General features: G+C 41.8%; 1 protein-coding gene and 1 long non-coding RNA gene across 8 annotated transcripts in view; one reads left to right on the forward strand and one right to left on the reverse strand.

Annotated features, from left to right (window-relative positions):
* FRMD3 (FERM domain containing 3) overlaps positions 1-22305 on the forward strand; it is a 236295-nt gene extending 213990 nt beyond the window's left edge. For all 6 annotated transcript variants that reach the window (XM_039545743.1, XM_039545741.1, XM_039545740.1 and 3 more), the window contains one exon: positions 20280-22305. In XM_039545743.1, coding sequence (XP_039401677.1) covers positions 20280-20875 — 596 coding nt within the window. In that variant the 3' untranslated portion in view covers positions 20876-22305. The remainder of the gene's footprint in view (positions 1-20279) is intronic.
* LOC120408615 overlaps positions 1-23066 on the reverse strand; it is a 51270-nt gene that overhangs the window by 16606 nt on the left and 11598 nt on the right. The gene's annotated exons all lie outside the window — the stretch shown is intronic.

The raw sequence follows: 23066 nt of genomic DNA on the forward strand, positions 1-23066 counted from the left end.
AGAGTTCTGTACTTCTTTACCTTTGTTCTGTTTGAGTTGGACAAATTCGGGATATATTTTTTCTGAGGATATATCCTCTGGGACTGAGAGGCTCTGTGTATGTGCCTCTTTTTGTGTTTGGAGATATCTTATCCTGCCTTCTGTATGTACCTTTACCTGTCTAATTAAAAGATAGCTATATAGGGGGTATACAATTGGATATAAATTTATACTTAGTAACGTTGGGCATTGGCCTAAATTTGTGCATTGTCTTTTGCAGTGTTATTGCTTTACTTTATTTTGACAAATCCCTCAAGCAGCTCAGTCTTTGAGAAACCTGTGCAGATGGAATACTTGACCCACTTGCATCCGAAGAAGTGGGTATTCACCCACGAAAGCTCATGCTGCAAAACGTCTGTTAGTCTATAAGGTACCACAGGATTCTTTGCTGCTTCTACAGAACCAGACTAACACGGCTACCCCTCTGATACTTGACCTGTAATTCTCTTTGTTGCTGTTACACTTGAAACCTGCACTTGCACACCCATATATGTAGCTACACACACACTCAGGTACTTACAGTTGTTACCCATTTTACATTTGCCAATCCAAGTTTGTATGTCATGAAGCAGTAACACATGGAAATCTTATGTATACAATTTAGGCACACAACTTTAAATATTTGGTCACTTTTGCATAACAATTTTGATGTTTTAAAACAGATTAATAAAAAAAGAAAATAACAGTCTGTGGCCTTTAGTATGAGGGTTTAATGTAATCTTTAAAGTTCAGAAAGATCCTTTTGTGCAGCAAGTATTCTGTACTACTTCTAACCTAGTTCACTTTTTTCTTTTTTCAGTGCACAGAGCAGAGCTATATCACACACTTTTATTTAAAAAAAAATAAAATTCTAAATCGTTACTTCAGGTTAGAACTGCACTTCACCTATTGAACATATGTACAATTATGCATTTGCATTCTTAAAATCATTCCAGCTGAATATAAAATACAGCACAGATTACTGTATATCAGATGGTGAGAAAAATGTTAAATATTTTGCATTGTGGAAACTGCCTTTGATCTTAAAATTAGCAGAATAGTACTTCTGAGTGCTGATTATACCTGCTGTATAAAACAGAGTCTAGCAGGCAGCAAGGCATCACAAGGCTGCATGGCTTTCTAAAATTAAATAACAATTCCATTTTGAGATTGCGACAATTGGATGCAGCTTTTCTAATTTTCTTGTAAACCCCTGTAAACATAATAGGCATCTTTTACTCAATTTACCTGTAATTTTATTTTTTGCTAATTACTCAATTATTTTTGAATGGTGAGATCTTTACCTCATTAGTGGAGCAAAGTCCATAGTGTGTAACTTGAAGGGTACGTCTACATTACCCGCTGCATCGGCATGTAGCGATCGATCTATCAGGGGTCGATTTATCACGTATAGTGTAGACATGATAAATGGATCCCCGATCGCTCTCCCATCGACTGCTGAACTCCAGCAGTGCGAGAGGAGGGAGCAAAGTCGACAGGGGAGCCACGGCCGTCGATCCAGCGCCGCGAGGACACAAAGTAATTTTAATTCGATCGAAGATGCGTTGACTTCAGCTACGCTATTCTCGTAGCTGATTGCGTATCTTAGATCGATCCCGCCCCCCCAATGTAGACCAGGCCATAGTGTCTGCCTTTTCTTATCTTGGTACTGAATCTTGAACATTTCTTTCTGAAGTCCCCTAGTGGATCTACGTGTAATAGAATGCATAATTTGTTTTTCGTGAGCTATTCAAATTTACAGTCCTCTAACTTCAAATCAAACAAAACTGTAGGTTTAACCACCCATGACAGAAACATCCAGTTCTGCAAGCATAAATTGTTTTGTCAATGCAAAAATAACAAATGTTTCCCCACATTCCCTCTGAAAAACCTACAGAAATATACAGATTAATGTCCTTCAGAGGCAATTAGCAGCTGTGCCAGGATTCCCTCAGAATACAATTGTGAATTCTGACCTTTAAGATATTCTCCACATTTGTTTGAACATCATATTGTTACGTTTCCCGGGATGCCCAGGGTTGTGAGGCACCTCGCTACCACCTGCCCTTCATGTGAGGAAACTTTGTGCCTGCTTTGGGTCAGCTCCCCAGCTGCACTGGCAACACAAGCTCTCCTCTCTAGCCTTGCAGGCCCTGGAGTGTCCAGGCCTTGGTCCACTGGACACTCGCAGTATTCACAGATCCTCTGCTTCTAAACAAACAGTACAGCTCAGCTTACCCGTTTCACCTCAGATCACTGCTCTGCTTAACACACAGCACTTACATATGTCTATAGTGAAATCCAGTATAAATTTATTTAACAAAGCACAGAATTCAAGTAATAGCAAGTAGAAGTACTGGAAACAAATGTAGACATATAAAATAAAATCATGACGTGCATTTTAGAGCCTAGACTTAATTAACAGGATATTCTCATGTCTTGTAGTGTATTGCTCACCTAACAACCTTGAAGCACATTACAGACAGGCTGGCCTGGGACCCTCCTTTCATGAGATAAGCAAGCTGTCAGTTTGCCTCATGGGTGAAGGATTAAAGATGTTTCTTTCCACTCTAAATATACTAGACCAAACAGTTTGCCTTTATTCATAAACAGGACAGCCCCTGCTTGTTGTCTGTTCTTGTAGATTTCTGAATCTCTAATTTGCACCTGGCTCAGTACGCAACTAGGCATACATTTTGAGGCATACAATACACAAATGGCCAGACGGAGATAATTACCTCCTGCCTGAACGAAACATTTCCGAGACGTCACCACCTGGTGACCTCCCAGACCTTAAAAACATAATTTTCAGTATAGATACATGTAGGATGACTGGTCAACAATATGTAACTTCTTAAATATTATCCATATGTACATTTTGCAATGATGATGATGACCTGTGGGCTACTGGCTCTCAGTAGAGGCCTCACATGCCACACTCTGGTGAACTATTATGCTGATATCTGACTCAGGGGATCCCTGTACAAACCTATGCAACCCAGCACCATAGTACTTGTTAAAAAAGCAAAAAACCTCTAACACTAATAATTCCAAGTGCCCAAGATTAGTATCTGGAGGGTTGATTGCATACTCCTTTCACTTTCTTTTCAATGGGGTGTTAGGCTCATGTGTAATAAGCTTATGTATCCTAACCACAGTTTGCATATTAGGGAATATTGGTCTTGGAAGTCATAGATTTTCCTTTTTTTTTTTTTTAAAACCAAACCGGTCTACTTAAAGAGAAGTTATATAACCCTCTCTGCTTTGAAGACAGCTTAAATCAGGTCTAAATGCAGCCAACAAGAGGGCTTTTCTAGCAGCTTCCAACTGTGGGGTAGAATCTCAGCTACAGGACATCCATTGTTTGCTAGGTGCACATTGGGGGAAGGGAAAGGGTTAGAGAGTGTCAGAATAATTGGTGGTGGCGCCTTGATTCTGGAGTTAGTGGCTTTCTGGGCCCTAGATAATTGTGCAACCAGAGGAGCACAAAAAGGCCAGACTGCAGGAGAGACATCACTCGCTGTCTGGAAAATCCCTTGCAGAATGTCTTTTGAACATTACACAGCATTCATTGCCAACATCAGGAAATTTATTGTCTATTCTCTCTTCTTAGAGGTGGAATCTCTTCCCTACTTGCTGAGTGTCAAGTTTAAAGCAAAAGTGTCACTGACTCAGCTATATGATTTCAGACGAAATGTTTCAGCACAAATTCTTAGACACAGTCAACAGGCTGATTCAGAGTAACCCAATATGGGTTATTTTTTTGCATAAGTATATTGATTGCCCTTGAATATAATTCACAGCCCTGGCCAAGGGATGTTTGCTCACTAAGTCAGGCTTCCCTTGAGTTAAGAACACAGTCGTGATTTATTTAACAGGCTCTACTTGATTTTGTAAATGTATAACTAGTACAGCTGCTGCACTTCTTGGTAGCCAGGATTTTCATTTTATATCCTAATAATTGCTACAAGGGGGATGATGATGATGGAATTTGATAGGATCACATAGGAATGTCACTTCTGAAGAGGTAGCAAAATGGGGCAAAACAGAGAAGGGGCTACTTGGTCCTCTCTCCTCCCCACAAAGAATTTGCTCATGAAAAGGAATGTGGGTGCATTGAAAGTAGCAGTGGCAGTCTTTGTTCCACATAGTTACTTTGGGGAGCAGTAAAAGGAATCCTGGCACTGGGGACAGTCTTACTTATATGGAGCCCAAGTGTATGTTTATATATAACAATGCTTTGCTAAAATGCAGATGCAGTAATATCTGGCTGAGTTAAAACAGATGTCTTGCATAAGACAAACAAGTGGGGATGAATCAAACATCCACAGGACAATGTGTGGGGACAATTCATTCTCCTATATGGTTCAGGGAGAGCAAGAGCCTCTGATATGGAGGGTTTGGCAGCACCACAAGTGTTTGAACATCCAGGATGAGTGTTACAGGGCCTAGACGCTCCGTTCCTTCCCCATGTGGCTTCATTGGCACCAGCAAGGACTGCCAGTACAACTGTCAGGATGGCACTACGTATGCTGTTTTCTTCCATTTTCCAGTTGGAAATAGTTATGCACTGTAAACACATATGGATTAAGTCTGTTTAGTGACCCAGCATATCCTTTGCTAAACAGTGAATGCAATGTGCTTTCTGAAGAAACACCTTTTTGATGGATGTGAACATCCTTTGGTTTTGTCCACCATTGAGAACTGGAGCACATCTCTAAAGGGAGATGCACTTTTCCAATTGCACTTTTCAGTTCTTCTCTCACTTATTCCAGGGCACAGGCCAGGACAGACTTTGACCTTAGTTGAGGAATCTAAGTCCTAAACCTTGAAATGTAGAATACCTTTATAACCTTCCTCCCTGTGCAGGAGGAATACTCAGCTTCCTGGTGGGAGCAGCTTAAGTCCCATGCAGGGGCTAGGAATCTATCCCTAGATAATTACAAATGCACCCACAGATAACATTGGTTGTGCAACTCTGTTGGCTGAATTGATTTAAAAAAAAAAGAAGGATCATAGTGTCATTTAGCCCAGATACTTTGTGTGTCTTTTTTTTATGGCCTGTTTCATCTTACTAGGTTTTAGTGTATTATATATTTTTATATTTGTGTGTGTAATTCAGCTGCTTTATTAGCAGCTGCTTTATTAGCAACTGCTAAGTGAGAAAGATGCTATTGAAGATATTGCATTGTACATTATGAGACAGTTGGAAGTGTTTAAAAATAACCTCCCCTTCTGTTCCCTAATGGGATATTTTTATTGGCCATGTTAGAAGCCTGTCATTTGATTCATTCAGAACAACTGGCTTTAGTCCTTTAAAACACAGTGGAAACTTAGTGAAAGGTCAGAGCCAGTATGGGTGGTAGTTTGACAAGGCTGTGATAAAAAATATAATAGTCAGTATGGTGAAATGTCTGGTAAAAATCCAAACCAGGAAAAGTATTCATTTGCGTATGGTTAACCACTGTAGCAAAGATGTGTGTATTCGCTTGTTGAGGCATGGGTCAAGGATCACAGCTAGAAGTGCTGGTAAGTTTCATTCTAATATACTCAGCTGCTTTTAGGACTCTTTTCACAGAAGTCTGGTATCCAGATTTTCTTTGTAGTTTGTCATACTAAAAATAGATCATTTTGAGGGAAGCAAAATATATTGTTAATAACAGAATATTACTTTTAATGGGGTAGAGGAAAGGAGGAACTACCGAGAGCTGAAAAAAGGATAAGATCAAAAGATGAATGAGATCCACTGGGTAAATTATTTAACATGCTGTATATTTAAGTGTGAATTACTCATTTTTGCTAGCAAGTGGAATTTTACTCCTGCAGCCTTTCAGGAAAGAAAAAAAGTATAAACCTATGATAAGTTTTGAAACAACAAAACAGTCCTGAAAAGAGTAATTAGGGACCTTTTGAATGATAGCTGAAGTACAATAATGACTATTCTTAGCTTATCTCTGACATTTCACTAATTACAACTAGCCGGGTTGAACTGCCAATCCATGCCATTTTTTTTTCATGTAATTGAACCCAATGCGTTTTGGATTTCTTTATTTTGCAATAATTGAAGGTTTTCTTCAATGTATTAACTAATTGGATGCAGTTGAAAAATAATGGGCTTGATATTGATGTACATCAGGACTAACTCCACAGAAGTAAATAATTTTAAATGTAAAAGATGTAGTCAGAATCAAGTGCAGTTTTATATAATATCAATTTTTGTGATACTGTTCGTTTACTTATTGTACTTCAGTCAGCCAAGGCTATGTAAATTGACTAGTCAGCTTCACTTTCTTTTCAGTCAGTTTAATTTTTTGGTTTTCATGCACTTAGAACAATGTGTTTTTGTCTAATTTTCTTTTAAACGACATCTCTATTAATATTAAGTTTTTTAAAACCCTTCTCTCTTCGACCAAAACCTAAATTTCCAAGAGAATTCGCTGCATCACTCCATGCCTTGGTGCTGCTGTAGTGGGTACAAAGGGGTTCCAAAGGGATCATAAGACCCCCTGTCTAGCAGGGCTTTTGTGGTGTGCCCCCACCTTCACCTTTCCCAACAGGATGCCCCAGCACTGGGGGCATTCCAGGGCGGATGGCAGGGGGAGAGAATGGCCTGGGTGTTCTTACACTCCAGAAATTCAGCATCCCTGCAGCAGCCCAAACGCAGTCTCTGGGTATGTGCAAATCACCTCTCCTGCTGGACCTACGGCCAGTGCAGTGATTCATCTGGACCTTGGGATATAAACTAGTTTCTGATCATGTGGATTGAAAACAATACTACTTGTATGGCTTTAATCCTTATTGGTAAACGTATACAAAATCCCTGTATCAATTAAAAGAGAAATGTGGAAACAGGGTGGATGTGGCCTCCTGATGCAATGGCTGCATTATATTAAACTGCCACGGGGGCACTGACCACCTGCAGCAGCACCATCTGCCCCAGCACTGCAAACCTAATCTTGCCCTGGTGCAGAGGGGAAGTTCGAGGGGCTGGCGAATGAGCCAACCTTGCATGGTGGCGCCTGTGCTGCAGCGCTGGGCCTGGCTTTTCACTTGGGCATTGCAACCTAGTGCCCAGGGTCACAGCAGCTCTCAGGTTTGGCCTGGCTGCCCTTCTGTCATGACAGGAGGCAGCTGGGCCAAATATAAATGAGTGGTGTTGCAACCTAATGCATGGGGTCACAACACCACTCAGGTTTGGACTGGCTGGGCCAAAACTGAGTGGTTCTGTGACCCCGTGTGCCAGGTCGCAACATCCGGAGAGATGAGCTGGACCCAGCCCTGCAGGGCAGAAGGTGCTGCTGTGGGACCTCCACTCCACACCAGGCCAGGAGAAATGTATGTTTGCCTGGTTTTGCACCCTTGCTGTCATGCTTTCTGTGGATACAAGTGAACCCATGAACTCAACGTGAAAACAGCCTTTGCTAGGGAACCTATTGATATTGAGGCTACAGCACTGCAGCCTCACAAAAATCTTGAGAAAAATCTCCCAAAATACTTGGATTGACTTAAATCATGTTTAAAAAAGACAAACTTGATTTTGTGTGTTTTCTGGTTTTTGAACACTTTGGCGGAAAGTGTCTTGTTTTGTGTGTGAGTGTTTCAGGAATTTCATCCTAAAATGCTCAAAAAAGGCACACAGAAATTTGGGACCTTCCTCCCTTTTACTTCTGATAGATGGTGTCCCACATGTCCCTTCCCCAGGCACTGATCTTTGCTCCCACCTCTGTGCCCTGCTCTTTTCAGCGTCCTGTTTTGCTCTTTCTACTTCTGCAGGGCACTGCTCCTGTCCAGCTTCTAATGCTGGAGACAGCCCCCTCCTCCAGTCATCCCAACTCCCTGAATGCTGGTCCTGCCAAGCGCACGCTCTATCCTATGCTATGTACCTCCTCCCAGGACACTGCCCCTGGCTCTCCTGCCCAGCTCTCCTCTCCCCCAGCCTATGCCCAATTCTGGGACAGGGCAGCTGGCAGGAGCTGGATCCCTAGCAGCTGGGGAGGGGAGAAACATACTCCTGGGATCCCTTTTCTGTGGCTTGCTCTGCTTTGCTTCCCTCACCCCACTTAATGCTGGACAGAGGGGGAGGATGGGTGAAACTGCCTCTGCTGACCCAAACACAACTCCCTGCTTCCTTGGTCGCCTGATGGGCACAGGCAGCAGCATTATCAGTAGAGCAAAAAGGTGTCTCTCTGGGACACACAAAGCAGAGAACTGGGCCTCTGTCCAAAGCCTGCAGCAGCCTCCAGTGGTTGCAGTGAGAACTGCAGCATCGGTTACAGTTCAGGCAGAAAACCTGGTCTACCTGCACTTCCGGTAAGAGGCTGGTTTTAATATCGCACACTCACAGCACTCACAACTGCAGTTGTGAGCACTTGGCAACTGCAGTGGTATTTTAGTTAGCTTTTCAGTACAATTAAAACAAATTGGAATTACCAGCAGGAAAGCAGGCAGCTGGTTAATTATGCGAGGTTGATATGAAAGATTGAGCTCTTATTCAGAGTAAAATTCATTTCACTTGCATAAAGCCAGAGTGCACATAAACCCCAAGTACAACATTAATGCAGGCCTGAGATGAAATCCACTCACTTTGAACCCTGAGACCACAACACAGAGGCAGTGGTGGAGTTCCCATGCGGCTGCTATGCTACTCCAACCAATTGTAAAGGAAGTTTGAGTTAAGGGATCCCAGTAACAGGGGCAGCTCCAGGCCCCAGCACGCCAAGCGCGTGCTTGGGGCGGCAAGCCGCGGGGGGCACTCTGTCGGTGCCGCGAGGGCGGCAGGCAGGCTGCCCTCGGCGGCTTGCCTGTGTAGGGTCTGCTGGTCCCGTGGCTTCGGCGGACCTCCCACAGGCGTGCCTGCGGAGGGTCCGCTGGCAAGCCGCAAAAGGCAGCCTGCCTGCCGTGCTTGGGGCGGCAAAATTCCTAGAGCCGCCCCTGCCCAGTAATCACCCAGTTCACCCATACTGCCACTCTTCACTATGGTCTAAGCAAGCCAGACAACTCCACCACCACCACACAGGATTGTGAAGGCTTCCCGCTGCATGATAATTGTATTCACTATTTCAGCACAGTATTGCTCTGAGGCTTAAGTGCTGTGGTGGGCTTGCACAGGTGAATTTTATTCTTACTGAACATAACACGCGAATGCACTGTACTTCTACATTAGTCAATATTTGAGTGGATGAAGAAGGGGGTTGGGGAGGAAGAACCTGCTTTATCTCAGTTTTAATTGTTTTACTTGTGTCATTTTGAAATTTCTGCCTGATTATTTAGTTTGACTTTTGAGCATATTGTCAGTACTAACATTCCTCCTCATGTAATTTTTGTACTTCAGGCAAAAACAAACCACCCACCCACCTACAAACATTTTTTTTTCACTTGGTATGTAAAGCTGTGCACTATATCCAGTCACCTAAAGCAGAAGTTTCACTAAGGGTTTGGCTACGCTTGCAGCTGTACAGCGCTGGGAGTTAAAGCTGTCTTTGTACGGCTGTGTAGGGAAAGCGCTGCAGTGTGGCCACACTTGACAGCTACCAGCGCTGCAGTGTGGCCACATTTGCAGCGGTGTTGGGAGTGGTGCATTATGGGCAGCTATCCCAGCGTTCAAGTGGCTGCAATGTACTTTTCAAAAGAGGGGGGTGGGGTGGAGTGTGACAGGGAGCGTGGGGGGGAGAGAGAGAGAGTGCATTTTTGGAGCTGACACAGTGTCAGCTCCCTGCCTTGCAAGTTCCGACCCCTTCCCCCACCCCTCTCTCATTCACTAAATGCAAATAGCCTTTTGTTTTTTTCCTCACAGACCAGATAAGCAGCTGCTCCGAAACAGACCCCCTCACACACTCCGTGCTGCTTTCTCTCCTCAAGCAAACACTAGCTGTGGACATTCCCTGCCTGCCTCTGCTCGAGCAAACAGTAGCTGTGTTTGTTTTTTAGATAAGCAGCTCCGGGAGCCCCGAGTTCACAACAAAACAAAGAGAGGCATCACAACAAAACAGAGTGTTATCTTTACTTAAAAGCATTATGGGAAAATTCCGGAGGTCAGTTACAGCGTAGTAAGATTAATCACTGTTTACGCTGGCACTCCAGCGCTGCAGCACCAGCGCTGTTCTCTTTATTCCTCTTGTCGAGGTGGAGTACAACCAGTGCTGTAGCCAGGGAGATACAGCGCTGTATGTGCCTTGCCAGTGTGGATGGGGAGTAAGTTACAGCACTGTAAAGCCACCACCAGCGCTGTAACTCTCCAGTGTAGCCAAGCCCTAAGATGAACTACATTTTTCTGGGCCACTATAAGGAATCTATATTAGCTGAAAATATAATGGAGCTAGGGCTCCTCTAGACCCTACTTAATCTTCAGCTGATGGTTTTGGGCCATTAATAGCTGGTGAAAGTTTGACAGAGGACCAGCTCGGTCCTGGTGCACAGTGTACCAATGCTGTAGTGTCTGCTTGCCTCTTATGCAACTGTTCATGTTTTAATCTGCAGTTGTGGAAATGTGGTTTAGACCCATCCCAACTTGTTTTGGAGTACATAGCTGAAGGGAGGAATTGGGTCCTTGCTGGTACAGTAAGATTTTATTTTGTAAAACTGGTACAGTTGCCCCCAAATGTTGCAAACCTTTGGTATAGATATATAATATAGCAGATAAGAGATGCCATTTTGAAGTGATCTGATGCCAATAGCATGTATGAAAGTATCTTTATCTATGGAATATAAGTGCCTATAAAGTAGACAAAGCATGAATGAAAGAATCACTGCTTTCAGAATGTAATTTAACCCAGAGATTTTTTTTTCAGTCCAAGTACTAACAGTAAAAAACCCACCTTAACTAGCATTGAAAAAGCAGTGAACTGTAAAACCTCCCAGAAAACTTTAATGATGTATCCTCCCTGACTGAATAGGGTTGAAGACAAAATAGGGTTCATACACAAGTAAGTGCAAAAGATTCCCAGGTGTGACGAAGACTAAATTAAATAATTGTCTCCAAGATTACTTTGGGGTTTTTTCATCTCTTTCACCAGGATCTCAAAGTCTTAGGGATTTTCTTTTAACAGGGGCTCATCATTTTAGTTAACCTTCAGTTCAAATGCTCTTGAAATGTATTTAAACACTAACAAAGGGGCCAACTTCTAAGATGATGTAAATTCTGCTGGAAAATTTGTTGTGGCATAATGTCATGATGTTTGCATTGCTGTATCTTGACAGTGTGTTCTCATATAATTTTATAAAATCTCAACATTTTTAATCATGTTCTGCCATAATGGCATGGCATTTATGATATGATGCCATGTCATCACATGACTCTGTCAAACTGTAATGAGCCCCAGAATATATACTAGTATACTTTAGTAGGACTGGAAATGTAACTTGCAATAAGTGGACAATGCAAGTTTCCCGAATCCTTGATTTCACAAATGTTTTAGTAAGTGCTGAGTATGAAGGAAAGAAGAGAAGAAATTGTTTGTTTATTTTTCAGATTGACCTTGCAGCATTGGCAGTTAGAAACACTGGCCTGTATTCTTCATTGCCAGACACCACCTGCAGTAATTTACATCTGTCTCAAGCAGGTGTATAACACTACCGTTCTGATTTGATAGGCTTTTACACTACTATAAAGGACAACATGATATGCAAGGTAGTGGAAAATATAACCCCCTTTTGACTTGCAAACTAAGGGCACTTGATACAGAGAATAAATGTAGAACTCTGACATGTTTACAAGATCACTTTTCTAGCCATAATCCCACATTTACAGGTGATAACTGCTGAAGCTTATACTTATGGTGAGAACTCAACATAGTACATTTACTCATGACAAGCAGCATTGGATTATGCTGTACCTGTTTCATTCAGAATTCCTGTTTGACATTCTGAAAAATCTGCTGCCCACTGCCAACATGTGAATGCACTATTTTTCCTTTGCTGTAGTTGAGGATAATGTATAATGTCTTAAGTACCATATTAGTGAATGACTGTGGATAACATACATTGATAGCCCTAATTTGGTTTGGCTTTTTCATGAGTGGTCCCCTTCATAGTCTTGCTCCTAAATAATTAGCTCAAACTAAATAATAGTGCTGTGTAATTGGGACCTGCCATTCCATTTTCATGTCTTAACTCTTCACACTACGGGTACGTCTACACTACGGGATTATTCCGAATTTGCATAAACCGGTTTTGTAAAACAGAATTTATAAAATCGGGTGGAGCGCGGCCATACTAAGCACATTAAATCGGTGGTGTGCGTCCATGGTCCGTGGCTAGCGTCGATTTCTGGAGCGTTGCACTGTGGGTAGCTATTCCCTAGCTATCCCATAGTTCCCGCAGCCTCCCCCGCCCCTTGGAACTTCCGGGTTGAGATCCCAGTGCCTGATGGGGCAAAAATCATTGTCGCGGGTGGTTCTGGGTAAATGTCGTCAGTCACTCCTTCGTCTGGGAAAGCAACGGCAGACAAGCATTTCGCGCCTTTTTCCCCTGGATTGCCCTGGCAGATGCCATAGCATGGCAATCATGGAGCTTGTTTTGCCGTTTGTGACTCTCACCGTATGTGTACTAGATGCCGCTCACAGAGGCGATTCAGCAGCGCTACACAGAAGCATGCTTTTGCTTTTGCATGACAGCAGAGATGGTTACTAGCCATATTGCACCATCCAAACCCTTCCATAAATTGGAACTGAGGATGATCATGGCTACCAGTCCTTTTGTACCATTTGCTGCTAGTGCCCCTGGCCAATCAGCCAGGGGCGCAAAAGCCAAGATTGGTTTCTAGCCATATTGCACCTTCCATCGTTTTGTACCATTAGCTGCTGTCATAAGTGCCCCTGGCCGATCAGCCAGGGGCGCAAAAGCAAAAATTGGGAATGACTCCCTGAGTCAATCCCTCCTTTTTGGTATCTAAAAATAGAATCAGTGCTGCCTAATATAGGCAAGTGTGCTAGAGAACCACCGTATCATAGAACCAGAGAGCACAGCTGCTCTGTCAGAGCCTGCAGAAATTATTATCTGTATGCTATTCACAGGGGGTGCTCCTATAACAACCCCACCTGTTGATTCCGTTCTTCCCCCAGCCTTTCTTGGCTACCGTAGCATTGTCCCCCCACTTGTGTGATGAATTAATAAAGAATGCAGGAATAAGACACACTGACTTGTTAGTGAGAAATGAGTGGAAGGCAGCCTCCAGCTGCTATGATAGTCCAGACAGGACATTAAGCAGTGTGTAGGAGAGAAGCCCAGCATCCCACTGCTAGTCCAGGGGCAACTGAATCTTTTCTTTACACATGAAGGGTGGGGGCTGATGGAGCTCAGCCCCCTGTTGCTATGATGAGGATGGTTACCAGCCATATTGCACCATCCATCCACCAGAAAAAATTAGGGCCAATAGGCTGATGACGAGGACGGTTACCAGTCCTTTTGTACCATCAGCTGAGGCTGATGATGAGGATGGATTTCCATCTTTTTGTACGATCAGCTGATGATGATGATGAGGATGGATTTCCATCGTATTGTACCATCAGCCGCCCATGGCGGGGAGCAAGGATGTTGGTGTTGAGTGCTGCACTATCGCGTCTATCTGCAGCATTCAGTAAAGATAGGGTGACATGTAAAAGAGTCAGAGGATTGTTTTACCTTTCGCTTCTGGGGGGGGTGGGGGGTGGGTGAGTAGATTGCCAAGCTATGCCCTGACCCACGGACACTGTGTTTGACCCTAGAAGCATTTGGAGCTCAGCCAAGAATGCAAATACTTTTCGGAGGCTGCAGGAACTGTGGGATAGCTTCAGTCCTCCAGTCCATGAGCATCCATTTGATTCTTTGGCTTTCCGTTACGCTTGTCACGCTGCAGTGCGCTGAGTCCCTGCTATGGCGTCTGTCTGGGGATTTTTAAAAAAGGATTCTGAATTTCATCTTCTGTAACGGAGCGCTGATAGAACGGATTTGCCTGCCCTTACAGCGATCACATCCGCATGGTCCATGCGGGAGCTCTTTTTTTATTTTGATTTCGGACTGCATCGCCACCCGTGCTGATCGGAGCTCCACGCTGGGCAAACAGGAAATATTCAAAAGTTCGCAGGGCTTTTCCTGTTTACCTGACCACTGCACCCGAGTTCAGATTGCGGTCCAGAGCGGTCACTGGTGCACTGTGGGATAGCTCCCGGAGGCCAATACCGTCGATCAGCGTCCACACTAACCCTAATCCGATATGTTAATACCGATACTAGCGTTACTCCTCTCGTTAGGGAGGAGTACAGAAACTGGTTTAAAGAGCCATTAAAATCGATATAAGGTGCCTCCTAGTGTGGACGGTTTTGGCGTTAAATCGGTTTTACGCTCCTAAAACCGATTTAAACGCCTAGTGTAGACCAGGCTTACCTCTCAGAAAATCATTAGCTGAAGGAATTTACTCCACTGCCTTCTTCCTGTATGTTACAAGCAAGCCAAATGAAGTTTGCTAGATGTCTGAGATGAGAACAATGTTAATCATATTAATATGATCTTCCTTGTATGTGTTCTCTCTGCATATTATGCACACTGGAATTCACCATGGGGTGGAGGAGATGGCTCAAAGGCACAAATGAGGGTGACCTTGCTTTGGAGCAGTTGCAGTTGGCCCCTGTGTGGTAGGAATTATATTAAGAAGATGTTAGTGACCTTGTGCCTAAACAAGTAGAAGAAGGCATAGGGCCAAGATGTTCAAACTTGGATGCCTAAAATTAGGCACCTAAATCTATTTTAGGCACCTAAATAAGTGTCCTGATTTACCCTTTGCTCCCATTGGATTAAGTGGAAGTCCAGCACCTCTGAAAATCGGGCCACTTAATTAGGTACTTAAATATGGAGTTAGACGCCTTACTTTAAGCAAGAAAGTTTGAAAATTTGGCTTTGACATTCAGGGTATCAGAAATATTCTTTGAAGAACATTTTAGCATGTAGATCCTGCACTGAACTGTGTGGTGGTCACACGATGTAAAAAGGAGAACAAGCCCATTGGAAAAAGTAAACAGGAGGTTGTAATGTAAAATGTTGTGGAATGAGAAATACAGACTACACAAAATTGCTAAAGAATTATTGCACCAGTGTAAGGACGTCTCTGCTGAGATGGTCAAAAATCAATTACAAGGCTCATGACCTAGGACTGACCGAATCTGGAAACTTCACTACATGATCGATGCCTGGTGTGAAGCCATCAGCCATGGTCACTCTGGCTGGTGCAAAAGTTCTTGATAGACTGTGTATGTTGGGTGGTGGCTTAATGATCATAGATAAATGGAATGATAGTGGTCTTCTTTAGCTAGCTAGTCAACTAGAGAAAATGTAATGTATGCAGAAATATAACTTTTAACTGCAATAGAACAGAAACACCAGCAGTAGCCATAAGCTTGTTTAGTAATGCTTTACAGTGTAACTACAAGAAAAATGTGTACTGACCTCCCCCCACCATAAAAAAAGTGAGTCAAATCATTTTTAATATTGTTAATTTAAGCAATAATGCAGCTATATTTTAAAACTGAAATAGTGAACTCCTATTCAGAATTACCTTGTCTACACAACTAGCTGTACTGAGGCTGTCTTTTTAACTAGGATTATTGTTTTTCAGTTCCTGCCCTGTTTCATATGGTTACAAAGCAGTCACACATCTCTGTGGTAGAACCTAGAGTTTTACATCTTTCCTATACAAGGTTAAGCAAGTGCTTGTGTGTATTCATTTTAAATTTGGTTTTATATCTGTTGTTCTTTAATGGAGTTCTTCTTTCATCACCATTTTTGTTAACACTGAAAGACTTTGCAGGTCTAGTACAGGTGGCACTGGAAACACAGTTTCATTTTATTTCTCATTATCCAGTAATTAAAGCTCAAGTAATTGAGCGTGTTCTTCTCACTTGTCATGTAGCACCTGGCTGTGATCCTCCATAGTGTTACTCTCATTTTACACCTATGTATCTTATTAAAACTGCAGTGGTGGCTTAGGGCCTTTGTGTCTATTGGTACTTAGGCTTTTGCTTTAAGCAAAGAACTGGGAGTCAGTTGATCTGGGTTCTAATTACAGCTCTGACATGAGGTTCTGGGGTTACTTTGGGCAAGTCACTTAATCTCTTTGTGTTGGTTTTGTCCTCTGTAGATGGATGCACCTGTGTATCTCCCAGGGTTGTTGTGAGGCTTTATCAATCATTTGTAAAGCACTAAAGCCTGGATGCACAAAAGGAGTTAGATATCTAAGTCCGCTTTAGTTTCAGGACCACTGCAAAGCACAAAACCCCCACTGAACCCTGTAGGCACCTAAGTTCCTGCCTCAGGGCATGTGCACTGCCACCTCACTCTAGGCATCTGGACACCTATTTCCCGCCTAAGCCCCAGAGCGAGTCACAAACCAGGTGTTCAGCTGTCTAACTTGCATGGGGGAATCAATCTTTCTCTCTCTCTCCCATTGACGATATAAGTATTTATGACTAGGATGGAGATGGTGATTGTGAAATGCTCAAGGTGGTTAGAGAGACTACAGAAACAGAAAACCCAGTAATGGGGGAATTTCAGCTACTCCCATATTGATTGGGTACATGTCACCTCAGAATGGGATGCAGAAATAAAATGTATAGCCACCATTAATGACTGCTTCTTGGAGCAGCTACTCCTGGAACTCAAAAAGGGAGAGGCAATTCTTGATTTAGTCCTAAGTGGACCACAGGATATTGTCCAACAGGAGAATATACCTGAACTGCTCGGTAATAGCAACATAATGTAGTTAAATTTAACATCATTGTGGGGGGGAGGGAGAACCAAACAAACTCAAAGTAGTAGCATTTAACTTCAAACGGGAACTACACAAAAATGAGGAAGCTAGTTAAACAGAAATTAAAAGGAACACTCACAAGAGTGAAAGGCCTGCAAACGGCTTGGAAACTATTTAAGAACTCCGTAATACAGGCTCAAACTAAATGTGAACTCAAAATTTAAAAAAAAAAAAAAAAAAGACCAAAAAAATAAAAAAGCAACCATGGCTAACCAGAGTAAAAGGGGCGCTCAGAGGCCAAAAGACATCCTTTAAAAATTGTAAGTCCAATCCTAGTGAGGAAAATAGAAAGGAGCATAAACTCTGGTTAGCCAGGTGTAAAAGTATGATTAAGCAGCAAAGAATCCTGTGGCACCTTATAGACTAACAGATGTTTTGCAGCATGAGCTTTCGTGCATGAGCTTTCGCACTTGCATCCGAAGAAGTGGGTATTCACCCACGAAAGCTCATGCTGCAAAATGTCTGTTAGTCTATAAGGTGCCACAGGATTCTTTGCTGCTTCTACAGAACCAGACTAACACAGCTACCCCTCTGATAAGTATAATTAAGCAGGCCAAAAAAGAATGTGAATATCAACTAGCAAAAGACACACAAACTAACAGCAAAAAATGTTTTAAGTACATCAGAAGCAGGAATCCTGCCAAATAATCAGTGGGGCCAGTGACTATCAATGTGTTAAAGGAGCACTCAAGGAAGATAAGGCCATTGCAGAGGAACTAAATGAATCCTTTGCATCTGTCTTCACTGCAGAGGACATCAGGGAGATTCCCACATCTGAGCCATTCTTTTAGGTGACAAAGCTAAGGAACTGTCCTAGTTTGAGGTGTCAGTAAAAGAGGTTTTAGAACAAATTGATAAATTAAACAGTAACAAGTCACCAGGACCAGATAGTATTCACCCAAGAATTCTGCAGGAATTTGTATATGAAATTGGAGAACTACTAACTGTGGTATGTAACCTATTAGCGGATAGCTAATACAGCACCGATTATTTTTAAAGGCTCCAGATGCAATCCTGGCAATTACAGCCAGTAAGCCTAATTTCAGTGCCAGGAAAATTGGCTTAAACTATAGTAAAGAACAGAATTATCAGATACATAGATATGTTGGGGAAGAGTCAACATGGCTTTTGTAAAAGGAAATCATGCCTCACCAATCTATTAGAATTCTTTGAGGGTGTTAACAAGTATGTGAACAAGGGAGCTCCAGTTGATACACTATACTTGGACTTTCAGAAAGCCTTTCACAAGATCCTACATCAAAGGCTTTTATGCAGAGTAAGCAGTGATGGGATAAGAAGGAAGGTCCTCTCATGGATCAGTAACTGCTTAAAAGATAGGACACAAAAGCTAGGAATAAATGGTCAGTTTTCACAGTGGAGAGAGGTAAACAGTAGCGTCCTCCAGAGATCCATACTAGGACCATTGCTGTTCAACATATTCATAAATGCTCCAGAGAAAGGGGTAAACAATGAGGTGGCTAAGTTTGCAGATGATACAAAATTATTCAGAATTGTAACTCTTTTCAGTCAGCTTTGGACTTAACCAAGGGATTTCACAAAACTGGGAGACTGGGCAACAAAATGGCAGATGAAATTAACGTTGATAAATGCAAAGTAATGCACATGGGATCATTTTTTTCCAAGCTATACATACAAAATGCTGGGATCTAAATTAGCTCTTACCTCTCTTGGAGTCATTATGAATAGTTTCTGAAAACATTTGCTCAGTGTGCAGCAGCAGTCCAAAAGGCTCATGGAGAGGGGCGAATTGAACGTGCATCTCCCACATCCCAGGTGAGTGCTCTAACCACTGGGCTAAAAGTTATAAAGGTGGGCACTACCACTTCTTCATGCTAACATGGCAGAGGGGCCTAACTCCAGGAGAGGGTTCACAGCTGACAACAGCAAGCAGAGAGAGGCGCCTCCCTGTAGCTTGAATTTAGGTGACTTTCTGTGAGAGTGGTGGGGTTTAGCACACAACCCTCTTGTTGGTATCTCCCACTGGCTAGCATTAGCGGCTCCCCATCTAGCATGCTGGCTTTTTGTCAATCACATTCTAAGGCATCTATCTGTTCCCATTCATTGCATAGGGAGCCTAGGCACCTAACTCAGGCTCAGCATCACCATGCCTAATTTATTTTGTGCATCCAGCTCTAAAAGTTTGCCACATGGTGTGCACCATAACGTGGAAGTGTTATTTATTTTATTACTACCACACATACCCATGTATCTTTTTTTGGGGACTGTTCTGTTTTAAAGATGGAGAACGTCTACAGCTGCTAATAGTTACACGTGGGAATAAATCTGAAATTGTTCCATCACAACTCCATTGTATCCTTTCAAAATCCCCACTCCTTGTTTGAGTCCGCTCCTTTCCCTTGCCCACTTCCTCCATTCTGCTACTCATTGCTAATAGCAGTTGACTGAAGTGATTAAAAACACTGGGATTTTTGATGCACTCATATAGCAATCATGACTCAGCCAGAGCACTTTTCAAATTGGGATTTTTAAATTACTTTCACTTTGCTGTTGTCAGTGCCAACTAAAGAGAATGTAGTGGCATATTGGAGAAAACCTAGTAGGTTAGGAGTGGAGAAGAAGAAAGTAAAGGGAGAGACTTCAGGGGATTGGGAGATGGAAAACTCGAGAACAAAAGGAAGGAAGAGAAAGGGACAGATTGGTGAGAATAAGAAAGATTTAATGTGAGGGAGGAGGGCTGGAAAAGAGAAGCATCAAGGAGAGGAAGATATGACCAATAACAAGGAGGGAGTGTAGGTGAGCGAGGGACAAGGAAGGAAGAAAACAGACATGGGAGAGAGATATTCCTATCAGGACCGAGGGTATCCATTCACTTCCATCCATATCTCCTACTGTGTAGTCCGTCTTCTCCTTTCACATGGTCTCCTCTTGATAAGAATTTATAATAACCTATCCTGATGTCATGACACCTGTGGTTGAATGGTAGTGATTAAATTTCCCAACCTCTAGGGAACTTTCTTGTCTCTCATTTCAAATGAAGGTTGGAGCTACATTTTCCTAACTGCATCCCAGTAACACCTGTTTGTATAGTAAAAACAGGATCTGGATTATTAGAAGTCTGCCTTCTAGCAGAAAATGACCTCCTTCACTTTCCATATGCTGCAGTTAACCACAAATAATGGCCTTAATTTATGTATGCTAAGATTAAAAGGTAATCAGGTCTCAAGTTTCAGAGGATTGAGTTCCTGTAAAAGACACTCCTCCTCTGCTGCAGAATAGGTGGAATTTTAAAGGGAATGTCCTATTAGTCTATGCCAGCCAGAACTATACAGTACTAAAACGTTACCGATTTCAGTAATCAAGTTATAAGCTAGTGATTGTGGAATCTTCCTTCCACCACTGTGTTCTGAAAGTACATTTCGTTTGTGCAGTCTCCTATACAGAATCCTACTGAAAGAATGAATTTGTCAGACATCAGAAATTGAGTCCTTTTATCTCCCTTCTTTAGGTATTCAGCTGCCTAAGGAAGATGAAATTTCTGTACCTGTGATATCTAATTCCCCTGCTAAGGATGCTGGGGAGAGTATAGATCTCACCACTGAAGAGGAAGAGAAGATCAAAGAGGAACCTTTAACCATCTCAGAACTGGTGTACAACCCAAGTGCCAGCTTGTTGCCCACCCCAGTTGATGATGAGATTGACATGCTCTTTGACACCCCATCAAGAGCAGGGAATGAGAGAGAAGATACAGATTCATTTGAAGAACTGGAAGCGGATGAAAATGCATTTTTGGTTGCTGAGGAAGAGGAGCTGAAAGAAGCCCGTAGAGCGCTTAGGTGCAGTTATGACTTTGTAATGGGCAACATGCAGGTAAATGCCTTTGTGAAGAGCTTCTCCAGGCTTCTTTTTGTAGGCCTTGGACTGTTGTTGTTCGTGTTTCCACTCCTCCTTGTCCTCTTGGAGTCGGACCTTGATATCTCCTTTCTTCATGAAATCCGTCAAACACCAGAGTTTCAGCAATTTCACATTGAATATTACTGTCCTCTTAGGCAGTGGGTGGCTTGCAAAATAAACTTCATTCGTGACATGCTGGGAAACTCTTAAATGTTAAAGAAATATGATACAACTAAGGGCTATATTCAAAACTTCAGTTAGCATTAGCTTCTCATAATGCCCATGGGGCCATCAGCAGGTAGCTATCTTCATTTTCAATCCATTAAAGACTGTTCAAGATCTAACATTTGCTTTTCATAAACAGTTGCTTTAGTTATAGGCTTATCTGGTGGCCTTTAAATAACCAAAAAGAGGTCTTATTTTTATTTCAGTGTTGACTTCCTGATGATCTGTTGTATCAGACAAGACTGGATAGTACTAGGGTTCATTATTTGCCATTACAAGCCATGACATTCTGAATCTCAATGATGATAGAGCCGAGAAGGAAATGTTTTTGAATATACTCCTTAGTGGTGTAACAGTCTTTTCTAACCAATGCCTATACAAGCAATGTTTATGCTCGGTTCTTGTTTCTTGATTTGTTTTTTGTTTTTTTTATATTTTTATGTGTTTAAAATATTTTGGTAAATTTTTAGCAAAAGATGACTTCTGAAATTGTTTAAGTGTACAGATTGGTAAAATTAATGCACAAGGGCATGTAGGGGATTTTTTAATGTTTTACCAATGGTTTGTTTTTAAAATATTTTGGATGGACAATGAGTTCATTATAACTCTATAAAAGATGGCCTACAGTTTGTAGAACATACAGAAAGTTTATTCAAGTGCGGGGGGACTGGTGAGGGGAGATGAAATGACACACAATCCTCAAGTAAGTTTTTAATGGCACAGTTCTAAAGCTAAAGGGGGTGAATTTCATTGAGAAAATGATAATCCACCTTCATCTGTGTCCTGTCATCTTACACTTCAATCAGTGCTAAGTTTTTACAAGACAGTGTAAGTAAGTTTTGCCAGAAGGTGATGGATCTTTGGACTAAATGTAGATTATTGTACATAACATGGAAAGATGAAGAGATAAATATCAGAAATGTCTAGCTATATTGGTAGATAAGTAACCTACTTTTTAAAAATGGCTAGAGAATAAAAAGTATAAAATACTTTAAAAATCAAGGCATTAGATTGTACAGTTGACATGCAGATATTCTACTGAATCATAATAAAAGGACAAAATATTTTTAAGATAAATATCTTGGTTCTTTATTCCTTTTGTCACTATTCTGTGAAACACATCCCAGAGAATCATCATTTAATGTGTCATCATTTCCTGTGCATGCTGATTGTCTTACCATGTATGTGTGGCATTGTACTCATACTATTTCCCTATTGATAGGACTCCAGTCAATGAGGTTCATTGTTATTTTAATGTGCTGAGGATTTGCTCCCAGTATTGTGTAGAGAATATACATAAAACCTTGTGAGCATTTAGAAAATTCAGTGGGATACCCCTACCCCAATCCAAATGCTGCAGAAAAAGGGAAATTGTATTTTGTAAACTGGAGCATCATCATAGAGGACTGTTGTTTTTTTTTAATCAAAAGCATTTACTGTGAACCTTCAGCCATAACACAAATAAAACTCGCATTAAAGCCAGTGGAAGTTTTGCCTATGTACTGGCTGCAACTTCACCCCATAATGTCTGTGTACTTTATAAAGAGATTTTTTAAAATAAGAGATATATTTGAGTCTTTGTCATATTGTACATACATGTTGTAACGGTAACTGTAATTCATATACTTCAGAATCATTTATGCTTCACAAGGGGAATTGCAATTCTGTTTCCTCTAAACCTTTGCAAATGATCAGTTTGAAATTTCCAACAGGAGAATTTGTTTTCTCCTTTTTTCTTTTTTGACACCTCTAAAAGGATAAAACAATCATAGCTCTTAGGAATTGTTCTTCTCCGTTGTAACCATTTGGGTTGTTTCCTCATTTCCCAAAGAACAAAGACTACATAGAACCATTTAGTCCCCTCTCTTCTCACTCTCTTTCGTCACTAGCTTGGTCCCAATGGCAATCACTATTGATTAGTCGTCTTGTGTGTATTTCATCTTGCGTAATGTCCAGCTAAACAATCTGTTCCCCTTAAGCAAGAATTATCCAGCCTAATATAACTTTTGACAACGAACTAAAGTAGACATTTGCCATTAACAGGATATTATTCATACAAATGGTTTTCTAAACAAAGATGTCCATCTGATGGATTCTAGGTAGTGATGTTTATGAAAGCTGGCAGCCTGCTAGAATACAGGGGCAGGGTTCCATGCTGGATCCTATTTATTAAGTC

Source organism: Mauremys reevesii, linkage group 6, assembly GCF_016161935.1.
Source record: "Mauremys reevesii isolate NIE-2019 linkage group 6, ASM1616193v1, whole genome shotgun sequence".
NCBI classification, from domain to species: domain Eukaryota; kingdom Metazoa; phylum Chordata; order Testudines; family Geoemydidae; genus Mauremys; species Mauremys reevesii.